The sequence below is a fragment of the Ovis aries genome, chromosome 22 (genome assembly GCF_016772045.2).
Source record: "Ovis aries strain OAR_USU_Benz2616 breed Rambouillet chromosome 22, ARS-UI_Ramb_v3.0, whole genome shotgun sequence".
Taxonomy (NCBI): domain Eukaryota; kingdom Metazoa; phylum Chordata; class Mammalia; order Artiodactyla; family Bovidae; genus Ovis; species Ovis aries.
In genome coordinates, this window is record NC_056075.1 from 24,155,838 (window position 1) to 24,179,031 (window position 23,194).

The following is a 23,194-nucleotide window of genomic DNA, read 5'->3' on the forward strand; positions in this document are numbered from 1 at the left end:
GTACTGCCAGTGCTGTTCTGAAGACTTCATAACCTATCAGCACATCTAATCCTCACAACCACTCTTATTTATTATCAGCCCCATTTTACTAATGAGGAAACTGAGTTACAGAGACGTCAAACAACTTGCCCGCAGTAAAATGATTGGTTAGCAACGAAGCTGGAGTGTGAACTCAGGCAGTCTCTAACCCCAGAGCCTTCCTGCTTATTCTTTATTCTCAGCTGCTTGTGCCATGAATATACTCATATTTTCCATAGTTACAGCTAGTGTGTATCAACAATTTTGTGTTGTTTTTCTGACTAGCATCACTTCAAATACACACATGTATCCACAGAGTCTATACAATCCAGCATTTGAAATAACAACACAGCATTCCAGCGTGTTCATACGCCACAGTTTCAGATGGTCTCTAGAGATATTTCCTCTTTCTGCTTTCGTAATTTTTTTTTTGTTTTGGTTTTTATCGCTAGCCCTGTACAGGGCTTTGAGGTCAGCACTTGGGTAATGGAGTCAGACAGACCTGGCTTGAACGTCAGGTCACTTCCTGTTAGCTGTGTGACCTTGGGCAGGCTGCTTAACTTCACTGTACCTGTTTCCTCAGTTCTGTTGTGGACCTAACAGTCCCTCTCACACATGGGACTTGTTGTGCATGGTCTTAGTTAATCCTTACATCATGAGCTTAGCATAATGCCAGATCCACCACAGGAAACATTCAAAAAATGTCAGATACTTATGAAAAATGAACAATTAGGCCCTCAAGACAAAAATTGTGCTTTCCTTGGGGTCTTTCATTGGGGATTACTGGATAGAAAAGGACAAACAGGTTTAGAGTTCATTGCATACTATCAGAATGTTTGTCAGAAAACAAACAAACAATCCCCATTCTTCTTTTTTTTTTTTTTTCATTCTTCTTTTACAAAGTGTCACCAGCAAGGCATGTAGCCTTACGGCTCCTATGCTGGCTTCAGTCATTTGGGTTTCTAACACCTTAAAAAGCATATAATGATTCTATAGCATTTCATTTGCTTTTAAATTGCCAGACAGACTATGTGTTTTTATATAAGATGATCTACTCTCTGCATTTCTTCATGCATAAGCCCTTCATCTCTTTTGAACATTTTATGTTTATTTCTGAAAAAAATGCAGGGAAGCTTTATCAATAATGCTTATTACATCCCTTCTCCACATTCCAGTGCTTTTTTTAAATGTTTATTTGATTTCATTTTAATACATAAAATTTTGAAAAAATTGTTTATCTCTTGTCACCAGTGATTGCTTTCTTTGCTTTAACAGCTAAACATATAAAAGAGCTTAACACAGATTAGCCCCATACTTATTGTGATAAATACATAACTCTATCTTCTTTGGGTTATTTTATGTAAGTTGCAGGACAGTGGTCACAGTTACCTCTTTTTAAATATTGTTATCAACCTGAAAATTTCCAACCAACATATCAACCTGAACATCAACAAATAACATTTGTTAAATGCTTACTTATTTCCTATTGTTGTATTATTTCTGCTTTGTCATATACTAGGGTTCCTATAATAGAATGAATAATAGTCTGTTGATCAAATTTTCTGCTTTTAAATCTAATACAACTGAGATAACCATGCCTCTGTAACGTACAAAGGCATTACTTTTCTCTTAATACACTGACTATACTAAGGGAAAAAGCAACCCAAAGAGCTCGGAGAACTCTGTGTAGACCAGTAACCAATAGCTTGGAATCTAGACACAATCAGTTTAACGTTACTCGACTTACTGGGTTTCTTCAGAAAATACCCACGTATTACTTTTTAACAGGTTATTCTGTCTAGGTTTCTATCTTTAAGTCCTCTTCTATTTAGGCTGAATTTTAAACATATTTATAAACTTCACTGCCATGATTCAGATGTTATAGGTAATAATAAATGATTCATATAGCACTGCTGAAATGATCAGACTGAGAGCTGGTCTGAGAAAAAGAGGCTCAGCTTTCATTTAAAGGGTGAACCAAATTGCTGAAAGAACGGCTCAAGCTGTGTAATTTAATGAGTATAATGAGATGGTTGGAGTCTGACAATTTCATTTTAAGTAGCCTATTCCACTCCGAAAGATAAATCCCCTTTCAAATTCTAATATTAAATGCCAAGCTTTCTTAACTTTTCTCATAAGCTGAGTCCAAATGGTACATTCAATGTGACATTTATAAGAGTTGATATTATATTTTTACCCAGATACCAACTGGAACATGATTTCTGACTTAGACTAAATTTTGTTTAAAAAAATTAGTCTTCAATGGCCACTTTCCAGTGGAAAGCTTTAAAACTGAGGGCAATTAAGTTAAAAGGATAGAATGGGCTAGTTGGGAACAATTTTAAAATATCACTTCATATATAACATGATGAGGATCACTTTCAGGCTTTCTCCTTGCACCCTTACCCTCACTTTTTATTCTCAAAGCAATTTCTAATTAAGGCTACTAACTGTGACTACTCATCTATTGGTCTACTTACAGTTATTTTTAAAATCTCATTTTCAGTATTAATAGATATTTTATCTTAAAAATTACTAAGAGTTACATAATATATCTGATGATATGATTTTTTTTTTAAATAGTTGATTTTTAAAATGAAAACAATGTCTAAAAACAGCAGTGTATCAATGACAGCCCATGGACCAAATCCATCCACAATCTGTTGTTATAAATAAAGTTTTATTGAAACACAACCATGACCCTTTGTTTATGTACTACCTTCAGTCACTTTGGTGTTACAGTGGTGATGTTGAATGGTTGAGATGCAGACCATTGGGCCCACAAAGCAGAACACAATTATTGTCTGGCCCCGACAGAAAAAGCATGCTGACCCTCAGTCTAAAGACAGCACATTGAAACTACCCCTTCTGATTGAAGATCATGACAATACAACCACAAACCTGAAAGTAATTTTAATACCCTGGACATACATGAAAATTCAAATATCTGACTGTTTCATAGGTCTATTTCATACCTTGTGACGAATCTGCATAAAAACCTGTTGTCTCCCTTCATTTTTTTTTAAATCCACAAAGCTTCCTCAGCTTAGTATTACCACTGATACAAATGTTCCCAAATTAGGAAATGGGAATATCAAAGTTATAGGAAAACGATGGTCAAATTCTAAATGTAAATACATCCAAAAATTAAGCAAAGGAGCATCCCTACTGGTCAGTAGAGTCAAAGTAGGGAGATGAAATTCTGACAGGTAATGTCAGGGGAAAAAAAGAGAAGAAACTACTCCAAATGTTACACATTCTCACCATGTATGACAGAAGGACACAGATAGCACACGTTAGATATCAGAGCTGGCAATAGCTACTGAATAACCCCAGTGCACACGGCACCATACTGCACATGCTGCAGAAAGAGAGAAGTAAGAAATAAGCGAAGTCTCCATCGCTTCTCTAGAACCAAAAATGATCACCGCTATTGTATAATACATGTATTCTTTTAATATTATGAATTTAAGCAGCTCATAAACTACCTAAGGACTACTAAAACATATTCAAGAAATTCCAAAAGATGTTTCAGTTAGAGCCAATGAGTTCAATACAATTTTAAAGTTCTTCCTTAGTTTGTATTATTTAATGGCTAACTTCAAAGGAATCCTATCTTACCCTCTCATCAGTCTCTGGAATGTCTGTATGAATAAGCTAGAGATTTCAGAAAATCCAGATCATGCGAACATAGAAGCCAGTGGCAACCATATCAGGGCCAAGGCTTTCAAAAGAGCATTGGTCAAATGATACATCCAGAGCAAGGGGATTCTCACCTGATCAGCAATCAGGCTAAAACATCTTGACTTTTATAATAACTGGATGGTAAAAATGAAATGCTGAAACTTCTAGTTATCTATTCACATTCCTATAGGCTTAGGAGGAAGTGAGCACCAAAGAAATGGAAGCAAGAAAAGCAATGGGCTCCCCTATATCAGTTTACAGAGCACCCAAAGTTCTGGGTATAGTGCTTCAAGTTATCAGTGTAATTCACCAATGGACAAATATGAAAATTAGCACTACCACTGTTCCCCTGAGCTAGCTTGAGTTACATCTGTTGGTCAGCTGTAAAAGTAAAGTGAAGTGAAGCGGAAGTCACTCAGTCGTGTCTGACTCTTTGTGACCCCACGGACTATATGGACTATACAGTCCGTGGAATTCTCCAGGCCAGAATACTGGACTGGGTAGCCTTTCCTTCTCCAGGGGATCTTCCCAACCCAGGGATCAAACCCAGGTCTCCTGCACTGCATGCAGATTCTCTACCAGCTGAGTCACAAGGGAAGCCCCATAAAAGTAAAGAAGCATGGCAAATAAAATTACCTGATGAGGATTTGGTATTATTCAGACTTTTCCAGCAGATGCAGTTTATAACTCCAGTGCTATCATCCACTGCAATAGAAGTGTCAAAGAGTGAACAGAGATGTGGGCCATTACTAGTAAATTACCACACTGCCATTACATTCAGCCGAACTGAAAGATGACATTTTTCAATAGCCTGGTTAGGCAAATCCCTGATCAAACTTTTTTTCCACCCTTAGAAATAACTGCTTACCACACCCCAGTGGGAACTGATTCTCTGGAATGTCAATGTAATACATGAGCCCAGCAGAATGTAGTCAACGTTTCTCTTGCCCTATCTCAAGGGTATTAACTTCTGCCCAGGCCTTATCACTGCAGGGGATGTAAGGAAAGCTAAGCATATCACAGAGAGCCATGTTTTACTTTCATGATACAATATAATTATATCTTGGTCACACAAACAGTACTGGTCTGGCTTATTTTATCCACAGTGCAAAAGAAAAATAAAAGAATTTCCACTGGACTTGGATTTACAACTGCAGAGAAATTTAGAGATGTTTGATCAGGGATGGTAAGTGTTTCTCTTTGCTTAATTTCTGACAATCTCAGAACAGAGACTGATCAAGAAGGGGTCAGTGGGCTAAATGATTTTTTTAAAAAACCAACAGCTAGACTGTTAAAAAAGTACACTATATAATACAGAAGAAATGCATGGCAAAATCTTTTCATTGCTGATTTAAATCTGTGTTGAAAGCAGAATCTGAGAAGACTTCTTAAACTAAATTCTAGATGGATTTTATCTTATTAAATATAATACAGGCAAACTTCAGAAGATGAGAAGAAAACATGGGTGAATACTTTCAACCCTGGACTTAGAGTTGGTGGGGGGAAGACTTCTTTAAGCAGACCTGAAAATCAGAATTCATTAAAAAAAAAAAAAATCTGATATATTTGAACAACTAAAAACTAATACTGTATAGCAATTTTACAAATGATGGGGTTAATATCTTAATATATAAAGAAATCACAGAAACTAATAAGGAAAAGATCAAGACTATAAGAGAAAAGGTAGCAAAGAAAAAAATATGCCATTCATGAAAGGTATAAAAGGTATTAAAAAAGACATATGTCAGTATGCTAAATTACTAGTTACCAGAAAAAAAAGAAGAAAATTTAAATGACTTCTCAACTACTAGAACGACAAACATTAAAAATACTGATACCCTCACATGCTGTTAGTGTAATGTAAATTCACACCAAATTTCTAAAGATATTAAGTTTGGAAATGTGTATCAAATTTGGACCCAACAGAGTGCCTTTCAGTTTCACAATCACTGCTGTTAAAAATTATCTCATTGTAAAATAGAAATGATATATATAGACATATATGTAATCTAATTTGTATAAACTATTAGTCTGTTTTGATAGAAATGATCTTAAGACACTAAAATATTTATAAAAGTTTCTTTTGGAGAATATAGAAGGAACCCCAAAGTCAATGTATACATTGACTGTAAGCTTAATTTCAGGAATATTAAAACGAGAAAGAAATATGCATAACAGCAATGAGGAAAGAAGGAACATCTATGTCTCTTCATATTGCGCTCAGTCATGTCGGACTCTGTGGCCCCATGGATTGTAGCCTGCCAGGCTCCTCTGTCCATGGAGTTTTCCAGGCAAGAATACTGGAATGGGCTGCCACTTCCTACTCCAGGGGGTATTCCTGACCCAGGGATCAAACCCGTGTCTCTCCCGTCTCCTTCATTGGCAGGTGGATTCTTCACCGTTAGCGCCACCTGGGAAGCCCCGCTTCTTCATATTAGAAACATGTTAAACATATAGGAAGGATGTTCACCCAAACACTGGAACTGTTTTTGTCTGATTTATAGATTTTCACAGGAATTTTATGAAAATTTATTAAAATTTTCTCCGGCTTTAAATTTTATCTTATAATGAGTATCATTTTAAGAAGCCAAAAAAAAAAAAAATCAATAAAATATATGGCACTTCTAGGCAACACTATTTTTCTGTCCAGTTGAAAACTCTTGATTTACTATGTTAAGTAAAAAAATATTAGCACTCGAGCATTTGTCCTAGAAAACGCGAGGTCATTCTGGTCTTAACTATAGTCTCCCTGGATACTAGGTCGAGTTCTCTAGCTTGAGTTGCTGCCAGGTGCTGTATGCGCTCAGGATTCCCCCCACCAAACTCTCTGACTTCCTGATTTGTAACCTCTCCTGGCAGACCCCATCCCGACGCCCTGAGGTCTTGCTGCGGGAATGCCCTAGAAGGGGAGGGTCCCTATAGTGTTGGGCAGTCCTTCCACACTGGGCGGCATGACCTGGGTTGCTGACCTTTTGTTTCAGCCATGGGACGAAAATCGGGCTAAGCAGGAAGCAAACTGAGCATACAGGAGTGGGGTGAGTCAGGAGGAACAAACAGGACCTGGGACAGCAGGAGTGGCCGCCTGGCAGGTAGCCCGAGAGCCAAGCTGGGCCTAAGAATGTCAGGGAGTGTGTAGCTCTCTCTTGAGCAGGCCTCACAAGAATTAAAGTCGCAGAAATGTTTCTACTTTCAACCTTCAAATGCTTTTCATGTCCCCACAAACCACAAATGTGTCACACTCTCATGATATCCAGTCTAAGAGAAATGGTTATTGGGGAAGAGGCAGCCATATCACCTTCATCTTTTCATAACGAGAAAAGGGGTTAGATGAAGCCCTTTTAGGTCAGAGGCACTATATCTGGCCTTGTTCTAGAGCCAGGACTAATGTTCTCAAATAGCCACATTTTGACCTAAAAATCAGAAAATTAAAAACCAGATGCAGGGACTTCGCTGGTGGCCCAGTGGTTTGAACTCCACGCTCCCAAGCAGAGGGCCTGGGTAGTTTGATCCCTGGTCAGGAAACTAGATTCCACATGCCATAACTAAAAAAAAAAAAAAAAAAAGGATCCTGCACGCTGCAAATAAGACCTAAGTCAAATAAACAGAAGTTAAAAAAAAAAAAAAAGATGCAGCTGATCTTTTGCGGGGAGGGACGTAGGAGAGAGAAAAACCACATTTGAGTTATACAGAGACTACACAGCACACTGGAATCAGTAAAGAGATTGGATCCTCAGCGGAACCTTGAACAAATAACTGAGCTTTAGTTTTCTCGTCCATAAAATGGCAATAATATTTGCCCTTTCTACTTCAAAAGATCAGGACGAGAACAACATGAAATTATGCATGTAGAAGTGCTCTATAAACTGAAAGATACTAATATTTCATCACTGGTACTTGGAGAGGAAGTACTATAATGTCTTAGAGATAAGGTACGAGCCAGCAGTTGAGAATACTACAGGAGCTTGGTGAATGTTTATTGAACTGTCTGGAGAAAAAGAGAACCAGTATCTTTGGTAAAATAAGGCAGAGAAGAGATCCAGGATGGGGATATACGACAAGATGATCTATTTTAGAGTTAAAAAAAATATATGCAGGCTGGGAAAAAGCAGAGAGTGAGAGAAATCTCCCCTCTCACATGTCATAAGCACAAGACAATCATCCCCAGGAAAATGAATGTATGTTGAAGAAACTGTATCTGTAAATTTTCAGCCACACACAGACAGTCAAGGGGAGGTTCTTGGTTACCTAGTTCAACTACCTTCTGGTTTCCCCTCAAGTAGAACAAGAATGCAAATCCAAGTCAGTACAACGAAAAGTGACAAAGTCAATTACAGCAAAGGTTTGGAATTCAAAGTTAAGCTTCCCACAAAACATTTAGCTTGGCCTCTGAACTATGAGAATTTTAGACAATATATCAAAATGATTACATTAAATTCAATGAAAAAAAAAATTAAGACCGTGACACTAAAATCATATTCTAACAATTTGCTGGTGTTCAAACTATATAGAAACCCTTTATTTAGTTTCTGTCATCATAAGGGAAGGGAAATTTTCTGATAACCCAAAGGTATAAAGAACATTTACACCTTTGCGTACCAAAATGTTTTTTTAAAAAACTGTTTTGGATATAAATCTTATAAATTATTTTTCATCTCTCCCCATCTTCTTTAAGTCTACTTTAATGTTAGTCTGGCCTTCTTAAAGGTTATCAATATAAACGTATACTACCATCCTCTGCTATTTATAGCTACGCCCTAGGTATCAGGTATCTGTCCCTGATCAGCCAGTGACCCTGGACTGCATTTTAATTCTTCTGTCTCCCAGCTCCCCAACAACCGTCACCCGACAGTATTCGTCAGTATCATTCCTACCTGTTGCTTCATTTGACACTTAGTCCAGGTTGGTGGCTGCAAATGGTTAGAGGCCAAGTACACAGAGTTTGTGAGAGACTGCTGCTCTGAAAGGCTGGGGTTTCTTTAGATTCAATGTCCAGCTAAGTGTGGTCCTTCCACATAAACTTAATGTCAGACACAACTGTTCTTACCTCCATAACTGTAGAATGCATCTTTTTCTCTCACTCCAATTACGGTTCCTAAGATATCCACCTGTTTTATTGGATGCCCATTGTAAAAAAATACACCTGAAATTAAAGGGAAGAAGAAGACAAAGTCCATATAATGTATGATGACGTTTTCTGCTTCAGTAAATGTTAACTGTGTCAGAAACTCAGTGGCATGCTGCTTGCTAAAATTTCAGACGTAAGAATCGGCTATTGACCAATGCCAAGCCCTAAGGAATGCAGGTGTCTTTTCCTCAAGGGTTATAAATGAAAGTTTGGTTTTTAAGAAGCTCGCGAGAGTACAGAAAAGAGAAAACCAATACTGCCCAACTACATCTGGTTAATCTCTCCACCGGTGACAATGAAATGCGTCTCCCTGTAGAACTCTCATAAGGCCATAAAGACAGCCATCATATTATGAGACCTGACACAGTACTTATGTTTTGAGGGACTAGAAAAGGAAAGAGAGAGCAAACCACCAGAAAGGCTTCTTTGGCTTTTATAGGAAACCAGTCATCATTTCTACGAATTAGCAGTAGCTTTTTTTTTTTTTTTTTTAAGAAAAAGAGAAGATAATTAGGTTACAAAACATGACCCTTTGGGGTCAGCAGCAGATTACAACTCAAAAACTTCTCTTTTAAAAATTCTACTTCCAAAGCTTAGGCAACAGATAGATGCCAGCAGGCAGGTTCCCTCCAGAGGAGAAACCTGAGAGGGAGAACCCTACCCAACAACCAGAGGCCTTTTCTGGACTCAGTGACAGAGACGGAACAGAGAGGGGGACTCCTGGCACTGGTGAGTCCCCCATTCCCACCTGAGGCCCCAGTGCTGGCCCACCTCCTGGGGAACCCCCAACACCCTTACCTGAACTGCCTATTTGAGCTTAAGCTATCTGCACTGGGTTCCTATCACCTGCAGCTAAAGAGTCTGCATTAAAATCTTCCCTAGCCTCTTTTTTTTTCCTCCCTATGAAGACTGAATTCTTTACTTTCAGAAAGAGGCTATAAACTTAACCGGTGACTTCCTTTTCAAATACATACATGAACTGTAAACAAAGACTCAGTTATCACTTCAGCATTTGGCCACCCTCACGCTCTCTGGTTCTTGCCAAGCCTGCTCAGAGCTTATCTTCTCCGCATCCCCTGGGGGGAGGGGGCCCTGCACTGAACCCTGAAGCCCTTCAGAAACCCCCAGAATGACTTCGCTGATGGTTCTCGTTTCCCACGTGGATACAGGGGCTGGGAACCTGTCACCCATGGTTGAGTCCCTGGGTGGGAGATGGACAAGGAGACTCTGAGCCTCAGTCAGCCTGAGATTTTAGGAGAGGGAGACATGGTTTGAAGGTGTCAAATGTAGCCGAAAGAAGGGCCATCTCCCTCGCAGGGGCAGACTTCTGAAGATGACTTAGCAGACTGGAGGGCATGTGCAGAGGGCAACCTTGGAGGCCAAGAGCTGAAGTGGCAGGGCCACATGGGCTAAGGAGCCTGGGTCCCTGTGTCACTCCTGGAACAGAGTCGCTTCCCTCTAGGAACACCTGGATTGAACAGGGTTGAACTGACTCCACGGAAAATCCATGAAATCTCCAGAGTAGGGCAGTTCCTGAATGACTTCTGAGTTCTCACCACTGAAATCCAGTGATGAGCTGTGGGGAGACTGTCAGTCCCCCGGCCCTGCCTGCCTGCACTGACCAGACACAAAGGAGAGAGTGCGCCTTCAGAGGGGGCCAGGTTCCACAGGACCTTTGCTGGCAGGCTCAGGCTTCCTGTGGCAGAAGGGAAGTTTAAATGAGGGGGTGGGGCATGGCATCCTCTGCACCACCACTGCGCCAGGACACGCTCACACGCAGACAGGGGGCATGACAGTGGACCTTGCTTTCATCCAGCTTTGCTGCAGGGCCGAATGGGGGTGATGGTGACCAGAGTGCCAGACTGGTCTCTGGCTGTGGTCAGCCCTTTCTGCTTCCCCAAATGCCCCGGACTCTCTATTTGAGTACTGAGCAGAGCTAACTTAGGGAGAACTCTCTAAAGCCTGACTGGCCTCTCCCTCCCCCAACCTAACTGAAGGTCGGTCCTGGTTGTCAGGCTTTAGAAATGGTGCGCTCCTGGTGCCATCAGAGACGTAACAGCCCACCAGGCTCTGTGGGGTTGGCTGTGGCTCCCAGGACACCAGCAGTTAAGGGCAGAGCCATGGAGCCTTGTGGATCCCTGGAGGGCCTGCTGCCTGCCCCTGAAATGTCTTTCCAGCTGGCCTTGAAGCCACAGAAGTTTGAAACAAGCCCCAGGACTCTGGGTCTTCCTGGGATACCCTGGTATGTATTGCTATGGTGGTTTTTATAACGAAGAGTGGATATATTTTAAGAAGGGGAGAAGCACCAGCCAAAAGGTGTTCCACCTGGGCTGAAGTGCATGGAAAAGGCAAGAACATGGAGAATACAGGATTGATGACACAAAGCCAACCAAGTCCTCAAGTCACCTGGGGTGGATGCCAGTCCTCTGACAGTACCAACTCTGGATGGGGCAACAATTAAAAAAATCTGAACAGGTCTCCATTTGAGGACACAGTAGGCTCTCTTGAAAACAGAAAAGAGAGCCCCCTAAACTTTCATATCATAGACTGCCAATGCTTGTCTTCAAGGCCAAAGTCACTCAAAGATGCAAAATAACAGGGAAAAACATAAAAGCAAGATAGAACAGTGAAGGACACATATAGCAGAAAATAACAGATGGTTTGAGTAAAATCACTCAGAGAAAACTGTTTGAAGAGGAAATATACTGCTTGGAAGTAGAGAAGGAAGTTCCCCCAGCGCACAGAAACTCAGATGATACACTTCAGAAGCACAACCTCCACAAGAAGGAGGGGGACATTGAAAAAGCGATGGAGAGAGCCACTTCCTTCTTTCAACACCAAGTCTCTTCTGTGAGAAAAGGAATTTGGATGGCAGCTCGACGGACCGAGAGAAAGCCTGAGGAGCAAAGAAAAAATCACAACAGATACTAGCTGACAATGAGTTTAACCTGCAGCCTTTGTGAAGTGGGCCTTTCACTTCCTGCTGCCTTTGCTTCACATGCGGCTCCCAGAGCCCCAGCCACCTCAGGGGATCCATTACCTGGATCGTCAGGTCCCCAGGAAGGAGGACGGTCATGCTGGGAGGGCTCAGGGACCCAGGGTCACAGGCAGCTTTGATTCAGCTTTCACAGCAATGACCTGAACAGCCACACCCACTGCAAGACATCGGCTTTTATTCTCTTTTTTAAAAGCAACTTTTTGTTGGTCTTGTTGTTGTTCAGTCACTCAATAGTGTCTGGCTCTTTGAGACCCCCGTGGACTGCTGCACGCCAGGCTTCACCAACTTCCAGAGTTAACTCACATCCATTGAGTTGATCTAACTGCTGTTATTTAATTGATGCTACAAATACTCTTCCCCGGTGGCTCAGCCAGTAAAGCGTCTGCCTACAGTGCGGGAGACCTGGGTTCAATCCCTGGGTCGGGAAGATCTTCTGGAGAAGGAAATGGCAACCCACTGCAGTACTCTTGCCTGGAAAATCCTATGGACAGAGGAGCCTGGTAGGCTACAGTCCATGGGGTCACAAAGAGTCGGACACGACTGAGTGACTTCACTTCACAAATACTCTTACTGAAGTCTGATAGCATTAAAATGTCTAAAGATAATATTTTTTAAAAAATACATTATTCATTTAATATAATTCTTATAAATACATTATATCCATGTCATTGGGTCTTCAATTAGATAATATAAGCATCGTATTTTATTCAAATGAAAGATTCTCTATTATTTTATCCCATCAGTAAAGCTTGATATAGATAAAGAAATTCAGAATAATAAAGGCCATTTCTGTATGTTATGATCTGTAACAAACCAAACCAAAACCCCAAACCTAAACAACATCACCACCATAGTCAAACTTCACGACATCGTATCAGTTTAACCCTAAATTCATAGGTTAATTTAGGGGAGCTGACAATTGGCAACCATTTTGCAAGACAATTCTGATGCTGACTAGCCAGAGTAAGGTTGAACTTCACAGGTTAAGGACAGAGTCTCTCCCGTAAGAGACTCTCACTTCAGGCACCAGCCCCAGGTTCGAGGCGCCTCAGGCCATGCACACTTCTGACCAACTGGCTACAAACACCCTCCACGGCAAACACAGGTCTGATACTTTAATAGAATGACACACGGGACTCGGGAAGGTGCTCTACTTAGGACTACAGTTTTATAATGAAGGGGACAAACCGGGACCAGCCAAAGGAAGAGATACATTGGACAAGGTCTGGGAAAGTCTAAGCATAAAGCTGCCGGGTCCTCAGGACACATCGCCTTCACACACTGATATATGATTACCCACCAGGAAAGCTCACCCAAGCCTCACTGTCCAGAGTTTTAATGAGGATTTCATTACCCAAGCCAGACTGACTCAATCACTGCCCACTAGACAACTCAATCGCCAGTCCCCCTCCCCTCCCACAGGGTTGGATTGATGTCACCTGGCTCAAAACCAACCCTCTTAATCACATGGTTGGGTTTTCAGGCCTGAAAGGCCCCCACCCTGAAACTACCCAGGGGCCCAGCATGAGGTACCTTATTAGCATAAACTCAGCCGGCTCAAGGAGTCCACCATGAATAACAAAAACACTATCATTCCAGAAATCCTAAGATCTTCCAGGAGCCTCCCACAAAGGCCACCCAAATTCTTCACTATACATTTGTTTCTTCTTTTTTTAAGTCATTTTTTGGTTAACTTTTGTTATTTTAAGATATTCTTTGCTGTTTAAGCATTTCTAAATTTTATGCGGTCAAAATAAAAGTTTTTTTCTTTATGACAACCAAACCAAACACAACAACAGCAAAACAATACAAAACTGAAACCTAGATTAGTAGTTACTTCCCACCCTTCAGGATGCTATAGTCTAAAGAAGATCACTCTGTGAAATTAGTTAATGACTTCATCAACCATGAAGTTTTGAAACCAAGCAGGGCCCTGCAGGGGCCCTCCTGGGTACAAAAGCATTTCTGTGTCTTTTTTTTTTTTCAGCCTCCTAGACCTTCCCCGAGTTCCAAAGGGCAGAATCAAGCAGTTACTAATTAGGGGAGTGGGGGATGCAGAAGCAAAGCCCAAGCAGTCAAGAAACAATAGTGCCGCAAACAAAACAGACTCCCAGTTCCCCCTTAAGGGGTATACCTAACAACCTGATTCACATCTTTGAGTTCTTCTGCAGGCACTAAGAACCCCCACCCAGGATGATGGTAACTACAAGCTGAAACCCCAGAAGACTGGTCAGAACCAGGAGACTGGTGATTGTGATTCCGGTAATAGCAGCCTGTTACCTGACCACCAACCAATCAGAAGAAAGTCATACACCCCGTAGCCCTCATTCCAAATGTTGCGTTTAAAAACTCTTCCCTGAAAACCATGAAGGGAGTTTGGGTTTTCTGAGCCTGAGATGCCTGTTCTCCTTGCTTGGCCCTTACAATAAACCTTTCTCTGCTCCAAACCCCAACATTTTGGTTTCTTTGGTCTTGCTGGGCAAGCGGGACACAAACCTGGGTTTGGCAACAGTTTCATTTTAAAAATGACATCTGAAACGTTACCCCCAGTGACACAACAAAGATCACTGGGAGCAGTTTTCCATGATGTGTTAATACATTATAAAGTCCTTCACCCACAGGAAGTGTTTGGCCCCTGTCGTGTCCCTGATACTTCCTTGAGCACCTACAGAAGATCTTTAAGCAAGACTGGCATTTGGTGCGAATTAATTTCTTCCCAAGGAGATGAGTTATGAAGAATACCAGACTGGTCTGAGAAACAGACAACAGAGAGGAAGGATGGCTGCCTTCCAAGGAAAAAACCAGATCATTTCCAACAATACTTAGAAAATAAAGGTGTGGTGAAAAAATCTGTTCCAAAGCCTTTGGTATAAGGTCATCCAAATATATTGGTACTGAGCATGGGAAACACACAAAAACGTGGCCTCATTAAAATAGTACATACTTGAGATTCTTAACCACTTCTGACTCATAGCTTGCTATTCATTCAAAATAGCAAAGAGAGTTTAATCAAACTTCTCATATAGCATAATAAACGTGAAGATTCATCCATAGTTATGTGAATTACTTATTATCCTAAACTATTTGCTATACTTGGAGGTATGAAGATCCTATCTTTAGTGACCACCACTCTGATTTTAAAAATGATTTCTAACTTTATAATGCTTTGTTGCTCCAATTACTATGATTCTAGAACCCATTAGAGGCCAGGCACGGTTTAAGAGCTAGGATTACATAGACGAACAAGGCAGATGATGTCTTTCCTCTTGGGGAGTTTATATTATTTTGATTCTGATCTTGATTCTGATCTATTCAAAACAAAACCAAACTCCACAAGAAAATCAGGCACAGTTAATCCTCTCTTCACAAAGAAGACTCTTAAGCTTTACAGGTGAATCACATACCCATACCCAGGCCAGGTAAGTGGTTAGAAAAAGAAGCAAGGCCTAAGTTTTCTACTACAAACAGGCCCAGAGAAAAACTGACCATTTTTAAATATGAAAGACCTCAAACCCAAATAAAAACATTCTTTAGTACAAAGTCACTCCCCCAAACATCTATTTAAAAAAAGATTTAGATTGTTTTGAACTTGCACAGAAATGAACTTGTCTGAGGATGCAGGTTAGGTCAGTTTCAAAGCTGCAACTGGAAAGGTTCTTCTAAGCCCCTAAGCCCCAGATTTCTGCAGCCTTGGGGGAAGGGAGGGTGGGGTGCAGATGCAGCCCAGAGCAGCCACCTGGGTGACCAGCCACATACCTGGTACCTGGCCAGACTCCTTCAAGTCCAGGATATCCCTGATGTAGAGTTTTGCAAAGGCTAGAAACACAGGATCCAAACCCCACAAGAGGGAAGGAGTTTCGTCTTCACACTGGCTGGATTTAGACTCCATCTGGAGACTGGGCTGTGGCTTCCAGCCAGCCCTGAAAAGCTCAGCATCTAGACCCGAGATCTAGAAGGGAGACAAAAACCAGGACGCAAAGCTGGTAACTTGGGTATTGAAACAGTCACGGCCCCTAAGCTGTTCCCCGGGCGGGCATCCCGAACTCTGGGAGGGGTAAACCCAGGGGCCCGGGCCTGTCAAACTGCGCGCCAAGGGCTTGAGGAAGGAGGTGTTCCTCCATTGAGGGCCCCTGAGTGCCTCAAGGCTTTTTCTTCTGCCCCACGGCAGTGTTTCTCCTTCTCCAAGGTACCCATTTCTAAATGGCTAAACACCAACTTTTCACTTGGGGGACATAAGGCCATAAATGCGTACCCCGAAACCGCTTTAATACGTGGGTTCCAGAGAGGAATGGGCACCCTCGTGGCCAGACGCGAGAGGGGGCAGAGTGGGTGGGACCGTTTGTAGCTCGGCCCCTGCACCTTCCGGTGTTGGGGATGAGCCTGAGAAACGGAGGAAAAGGAAACGAAAAACAGACCCGGTCGCGGCCCCTCCCGCCGCACCCGCGCCGTCGGCCCACAGGTCCTCGGAGCGCGCATGCCCGGCCCTTTCGGCGCTCCGAGGCCGCGGGCGCTCAAAGCCTGGAGGTGGCGCCGCCAACCCCGCCCAGAGCAGAAGCGCTAGGTCGAAGTCACCTCCGGTGCTCCCGGCTAAGGGGTTGGGGGGTTGGGCCCGACACCCTCCCGCGCGCGGGACCTACCACTGTGTCCCCGCCCAGGCCCTTCCTTCTGGCCGCCCAAGGCTCCGCCCCTTCCTAACGAGGCCGCGCCCACTCTGCCCGCGGCCACGCCCCATTTTGCATCCCAATGCGGCCTAGCCAGGTGCTCCTTTCCAGGTGGTGGCCGGCCTTGGCAAGGGCTATGCGGGGTCCATTGCTTCTAGCAGCGACTTTCTTGCGTCTCCGCGGAAGTGCAGAACCCAAATCTCCCAGGCCTGGAAGCTGGCCCTAAAACTGCTGCTGCCCAATCCCCGCCTTCTTAAGTCCCCCTTTCATCCCAACTTAGTGGTGGGACCCTGACCCACGACCTCAAGAGGTTTGGACTGAGTCAGACTTTTTTATTTCCTTCCCTGATATGTTAAATGAACAAATAAAGCAATGCCAAAAGCAGGGTTACATTGTGGTATTTTAAATATTTATTTACACTTGATAAATTATTTACTAAACACACCCACTCTTTGATACTATACAGTCTCACTTTAGATAATGTTGGTGCCTAAACTGGAGCTCTTGACTGAATGTGAGGCCTTGGCTCTGCCGGAGACTAGCCTTCTTTGCAAGATCATGACAAATTTTGTCTCCTTTCCTCTTATTCTGTGTGTACTCCAAAAACTGGCATTTTGGTAAATTATGGCCACCTTGATGGTGTCTGAAGCTCCAGTACTTTGGCCACCTCATGCGAAGAGTTGTCTCATTGGAAAAGACTCTGATGCTGGGAGGGATTGGGGGCAGGAGGAGAAGGGGGCGACCGAGGATGAGATGGCTGGATGGCATCACGGACTCAATAGACATGAGTCTGAGTGAACTCCGGGAGATGGTGATGGACAGGGAGGCTTGGTGTGCTGCGATTCATGGGGTCACAAAGAGTCGGACACGACTGAGAGACTGAACTGAACTGAACTGAACTGATGGTGTCCGTCCCCTGTAACCCCAATTAAAAGTGAGGAAAGATAGCCATGTTACTCTCATAAATAAATAAGCCACATCATGACATTACTTGAGATGGCAGGAGTTCTTCCTAACTTACAAGGACTCTGTAAAATGGCAGAAGGGGTACAGGTCATGCTGGAAAGCCATTCCTACGGGAGATAAGTGGTGGCCAAAGAGATAACTGCCAAACTATTTAGCAGAAAAGGAGCTTCAAGCAGCTGGAATGGAAAATGTGTGTCATTGAAACAATGGCATTTAATTACATCCCTGGCCACTGAAGAAGCTAAAAAACAGAATCCTTGGTAAAGAAGAGCATTGTCCAGCCTCCCCTGTGATGAACAGTTGAGTCTGTCAAGATTAAGGTTTAATTAAGAGAAGATACTTTGCTAATAGGGGGAGGTTCTCTTCAAGGAAGGACACCCAATATGACTCCGGGTAGGATGAGTACTTCCAGCTGACTTGTAAGGTGGGGAAAGACAGGTTGGGTGACATTTCTGACTACACACATCTGTCCCAGGGTGGAACTCGAGAAGAAAATCACTACTGAGTGTAGGCAGAGCCCAAGAAGAGTTTAGGAATGACTCTTATGACTCTTAAGGGTAGAGTGCTAGAAACGAAGGCTGTTCAGGACTCCAAGCTTATTAATGACCTTGGGGACAGCCACATCCAGTTGGTAGGTGTGGCCCCACACCCAGGAACAGACTGCCCCTGAAGTCATCATTTGCCATGAAAGGACTCCTTGGAGTTTAAGGATGTTCCTTTTGATCCAAGCTCAAAATGTAGAGTTGGGTGTAGAATAGAATGTTCTAGACTGTTGAAGCATCTGGAAGAGTATACAAGGATCCTCTTCTCTGTTATCACCATCAGGAGATATTCCATGTTCCCAAGTCATACTTACACGTGCAGAGGGCCTGGAGGGCTCTTCAGCTGGGATTCCACAGCACTGCAAAGCAGACATTTTAAACCCAACCGTCGACACAATGCTAGGAACCCTTCTTATGACTTCTCAGTGTGAAATAATTTGGTTTTGCAAGCATTTCTGACAGACCAGACAATCCTTTCCAGAAATTGAGATTTTAATAAATTCTTCTAGAAAATGAGGGGACTGAACTGCATATCTTCTACCTCAAAGCACAAACCATGTCACCTTAACTGTTTTCTACACCTAACAGGTAGAATAGAGTGTTCTTTTGCACATTGACTTAGATTTGAGGTTTACGTTAGCAGAGTAGCAGTTAGAAGTTTATAAGAAAGACAGCTTATCAATGCTATTATGTTAATGTTATAACCCTGGGGGGTGGGGTGGCAATTTTGGCCACTCAGCCTACTTTAAATACTCTGTGTGTGCTATGGGGAAGCACTAGAAATTTTTATTTCACTGGAGCAAAAACAATAATATATTAAATAAAACAAGAGGCTAAATTGTGTGGCCTAATAACTACTATGTGGGTTATAGGAGGTAAACTGGAAGGGAAGAAAAGGGGGCTTATCAAATAAGATAATGTATGTAACCACTGGAACAAAGTAAGCACTCAAAGTGTGTCCGGCTGTGATAGTGAATGATGATAACATCTTATAAGCATGTCTAAGCTGTTATCATCATTCACTATGGAGGGGGGATTTAAGCTGGATTTTGAGGCTGTGGAGGAACAATTCATTCATTCATGAAACGTATTTGTGAAGCACTGTACTGGACACTGGTGGGTAAAAAGGAGATAAGACAGATTGAGCACAGCCTTCAGGGAGCTTCCATTCTGTTGGAGGGAAAGGGGAAAGACAGTAGACAAATAAATGAATAACATAAGTACAGATTGGTCTTAGTGCTTTGAAGGAAATTAGAAGTATGTTATGATCACTTATAATGGGGTATGGGATCTGCTTTATATAGATCTGCTTTGACAGGATGAGAGGAGACCTGGGGACAGAGTCAGCCGTGAAAAGTGCTAAGAGCATTCCAGGCAGTGGTCAAAGTAAGGGTGAATATCTGGAGGCGGGAAAGGACTTCCCTCCTGGAGGAACAGAAGAGAGGATGGAGAGAACAGTTGCATAAATAATTGGAGCACAAGAAGAAGGCAGATCCCAGAGGACCTCACAGCCCATGAGAGGTTGGAATTTTATTCTCAGTCTCCCTGTATGTAAGAAGAGGGATAATACAGTGATGGGCTGGGAGCAGGGCAAAGACAGCAGGATGGTACATCTGTGGGCAAGCCAGCAAGGCAGACTGACCCCGGAGGTCAGCTAGCAGAAACAGGCTGAAATAAGATTGTAGAAGGGCTTGAATTAGGTTCTATTTTTCTTCCCTGTAAGCAATAGAGTGTTGTTATCTATCAGAGGAATGATTAAAAATTTTTTTTTTTTAATTGCAAAGGTTCCTGCTGAATCTAACATACTATGGTAAGGAACCCAAAAATATGTAAGAAGACTTCTCTACCCAATTTCCTGAATCTATTCAAAAAATTGTGCCTAGGGATATATACCAAATGATAATAAAAGACTAGAGTAAAAAAAAACCTACTGGCTATCTTGCTGGGGGCCTCACCTGTGCCACTTGTCCTGCCTCCTCAGCAGTCTTGCTCAGTCCACCGCGATATCACCGTCTCCCTCTCTCTGGCTTCCCCTGGGCACATCCACAGGCTCACCTCTCTCTTTTAAGCTTAAGAAAACAGCCTCTCTGAAAACCCCAGCCCTTGAACTACTGTTTTCGCACTCTCTTGCTCTCTGTTCAAAGTTTCTTGGAAGAGTCATACATATTCCCTATCCACACTTCCTCATCTCCAATTTGATATATCATTGTTTGGCTCACCCTAACTTAACCTTCAGCTAACTCTACTCCAGCACACCACTCCACTGAAACTCCTCTCCTAAAGTTAACAATTATATTCAATTTCTCAAATACAATGGTACTTTCCTTTCCTTTCCTTATCATTCATCTTTTTTCCTGATTTCCTAGCTTTGGATGATGAGCTGATTATATTCTCTTCCTATGTACCTTGGTTTCCTGGTATCCTTTTGGGTTCCTCTTCTACCTTTCTGTTGCTTCCTTTGCAGTGTCCTCTTCCTCTGTTAATATCTTATGTGTTGATGTTCCCCAGAGTTCAATCTCCTTTTCTAAAAAACGTATCTATTTTTGATTGTGCTGGGTCTTCATTACTGTGCATGGGCTTTTTCTAGCTTAGGTGAGGGGGGTGGCTACTCTTCATTGTGGTGTGCAGGCTTCCCATTGTGGTTCAGTTCAGTTCAGTTCAGTCTCTCAGTTGTGTCTGACTCTTTGTGACCCCATGGACTGCAGCACGCCAGGCCTCTCTGTCCATCACCAACTCCCGGAGTTTTCCCACACTCATGTCCATTGAGTCGGTGACGCCATCTAACCACCTCATCCTCTGTTGTCCCCTTCTCCCGCCTTCAATCTTTCCCCAGCATCAGGGTCTTTTCAAATGAGTCAGCTCTTTGCATCAGGTGGCCAAAGTATTGGAGTTTCAACATCAGTCCTTCCAATGAACACTCGGGACTGATCCTTTAGGATGGACTGGTTGGATCTCCTTGCAGTCCAGGGAAATATCAAGAGTCTTCTCCAACATCACAGTTCAAAAGCATCAATTCTTCGTTGCTCAGTTTTCTTTATAGTCCAACTCTCACATCCATACATGACCTTTGTTGGCAAAGTAATGTCTCTGCTTTTGAATATGCTATCCAGGTTGGTCATAACTTTTCTTCCAAGGAGCAAGCGTCTTTTAATTTCATGGCTGCAGTCACCAGCTGCAGTGATTTTGGAGCCCCCCAAAATAAAGTCAGCTGCTGTTTCCACTGTTTCCCCATCTATTTCCCATTGTGGTGGCTTCTCTTTATTTGTGGAGCACAGACTCTAGGATGTGTGGGCTTTAGCAGTTGCAGTGCATGGGCTCTGGAGTGGCACAGGGGCTTTATTCGCCCCTCAGCATGTGGAATCTTCGTGGACCAGAGATTGAACCCATGTCCCCTGCACTGGCAGGCATTCTTATCCACTGCACCTCCAGGGAAGTTCAAGTCCAATTTCCTGACCACTTCCTTCTCATCCCATGTCCTCTTACTGAGTAGCTTAATCCAAACCCATGGCTTCAACAGAACCGTTGTTCTAGAGACTCTCCCCTCTTTACATCCAGCCAAGAACTCTCCTCAGCTCCACATCTGAAGTTCCAGCTGGACTCTCCTGGGCACCGCAGACTAAACCTCTTGCCCACAGTTGTGCCTCTCTCTCTTCTCTCATGTGAATATTATCATCACATGCCAACCATCTAAATCATGAAACTGGAATGCTTTATGAGTATCTCCATCTCTTCACCCTTAATGCAATTAATCGCAAAAACCTGTCAGCTCAGCTTCCTCGATACGTCCTCTTAATTTAGTCCCTCCTCCTTGCTCCTGTTACCACGGCCTTAGTCCAGGCTGTCATCATTTATTGCCTGGATCACTGCCCTCTCCCAACTAGTCCTTCTGCCTCTAGCTGGGCTTCCCTCCAATTTGTCACCTGTGCTCCTGCCAGCATGCTCCTTATAAAATGCAATTTAGACAGTGTTTCTCCCTTGTCTAAAATCTTTCAATAATAAAGTTCAAATTTCCTTGTATCTCATACCTGCTGCTGTTGCTGCTAAGTCACTTCAGTTGTGTCCGACTCTGTGGACCCCATGGACAGAAGCCCACCAGGCTCCCCCGTCCTTGGGATTCTCCAGGCAAGAACACTGGAGTGGGTTGCCATTTCCTTCTCCAGTGCATGAAAGTGAAAAGTGAAAGCGAAGTCGCTCAGTCATGTCCGACCCTCAGTGACCCCATGGACTGCAGCCTTCCAGGCTCCTCCGTCCATGGGATTTTCCAGGCAAGAGTACTGGAGTGGGGTGCCATTGCCTTCTCCAATTTCATACCTAGTTCATATCTAGTTCCTCACAGCCTGGGTACAATCCAACTCTATGGGCTGGGACCCCACCAATCCTCATAGCTGTCCTACTTTCTAGGCCGGCATCTTCAATGCTGTTCCTCAAGACATTAATAAAAATCTAGACAAATGAGATTGAGAACAAAAGAAAATAGATTTCAACTCAGTAATGGGTACTGAGAATGTCCAAGAAATTGACAGCGTAGGTCAAGTTTGAGCACCAGACTCTTATTAATAACATCTCAAGGAATTCAATTTGGGAAATGCTACTAAAGGCATCTGGACCAACTGAGAGTTCCTGGAATATGGAACTCTCTTTTGTTTCTCCCCTGTCTGCCTGATGCCGTTCACCTATCAATTAACTTTTTGAAATGAACCCTTATGTGCTAAAGAGTTCTATATACTAGGCATACAAATGGCAAAACGGCTCTGAGTAAGCTAAGCAAGCTGAGAAGGCACTGGCGACCCACTCCAGTACTCTTGCCTGGAAACTCCCATGGATGGAGGAGCCTGGTGGGCTGCAGTCCATGGGGTTGCACAGAGTCGGACACGACTGGAGTGACTTAGCAGCAAGCTAAGCAAGTAAACCCATGAATGCAATATATCGTAATAAATGCTATGTAACTTCAGAGGGTAAGGTGGGGGACCAGAGTTGGTGGGATTAGGAAGCTGTAACCTTGCTTCCAGGAGAAGGCAATGGCACCCCACTCCAGTACTCTTGTCCTGGAAAATCCCATGGATGGAGGAGCCTGGTGAACTGCAGTCCATGGGGTCGCTAAGAGTCGGACACGACTGAGCGACTTCACTTTCACTTTTCACTTTCATGCATTGGAGAAGGAAATGGCAACCCACTCTGGTGTTCTTGCATGGAGAATCCC

At 43.0% G+C, this 23,194-nt stretch overlaps 1 protein-coding gene and 1 long non-coding RNA gene across 14 annotated transcripts in view; one reads left to right on the top strand and one right to left on the bottom strand.

Annotated features, from left to right (window-relative positions):
* The window catches only part of STN1 (STN1 subunit of CST complex), a 37,089-nt gene extending 20,597 nt beyond the window's left edge, over positions 1-16,492 (bottom strand). For 3 of the 13 annotated variants that reach the window (XM_012102879.4, XM_012102881.4, XM_012102876.4), the window contains exons 1-4: positions 16,078-16,492; positions 15,582-15,774; positions 8,747-8,842; positions 4,339-4,407 (exon numbers count right to left, since the gene is read on the bottom strand). In XM_012102879.4, the coding sequence (XP_011958269.1) occupies positions 4,339-4,407; positions 8,747-8,842; positions 15,582-15,714 (298 nt within the window). In that variant the 5' untranslated portion in view covers positions 15,715-15,774; positions 16,078-16,492. The remainder of the gene's footprint in view (positions 1-4,338; positions 4,408-8,746; positions 8,843-15,581; positions 15,775-16,077) is intronic. The other 10 variants (XM_060405175.1, XM_060405174.1, XM_060405171.1 and 7 more) reach the window with 5 other exon arrangements.
* On the top strand, positions 9,338-14,272 carry LOC121817665 (uncharacterized). Its single transcript, XR_006057714.1, has 2 exons — positions 9,338-9,556; positions 13,997-14,272. It is a non-coding gene; the product is annotated as an uncharacterized LOC121817665 (long non-coding RNA).
* Positions 16,493-23,194: the final 6,702 nt, after the last annotated feature.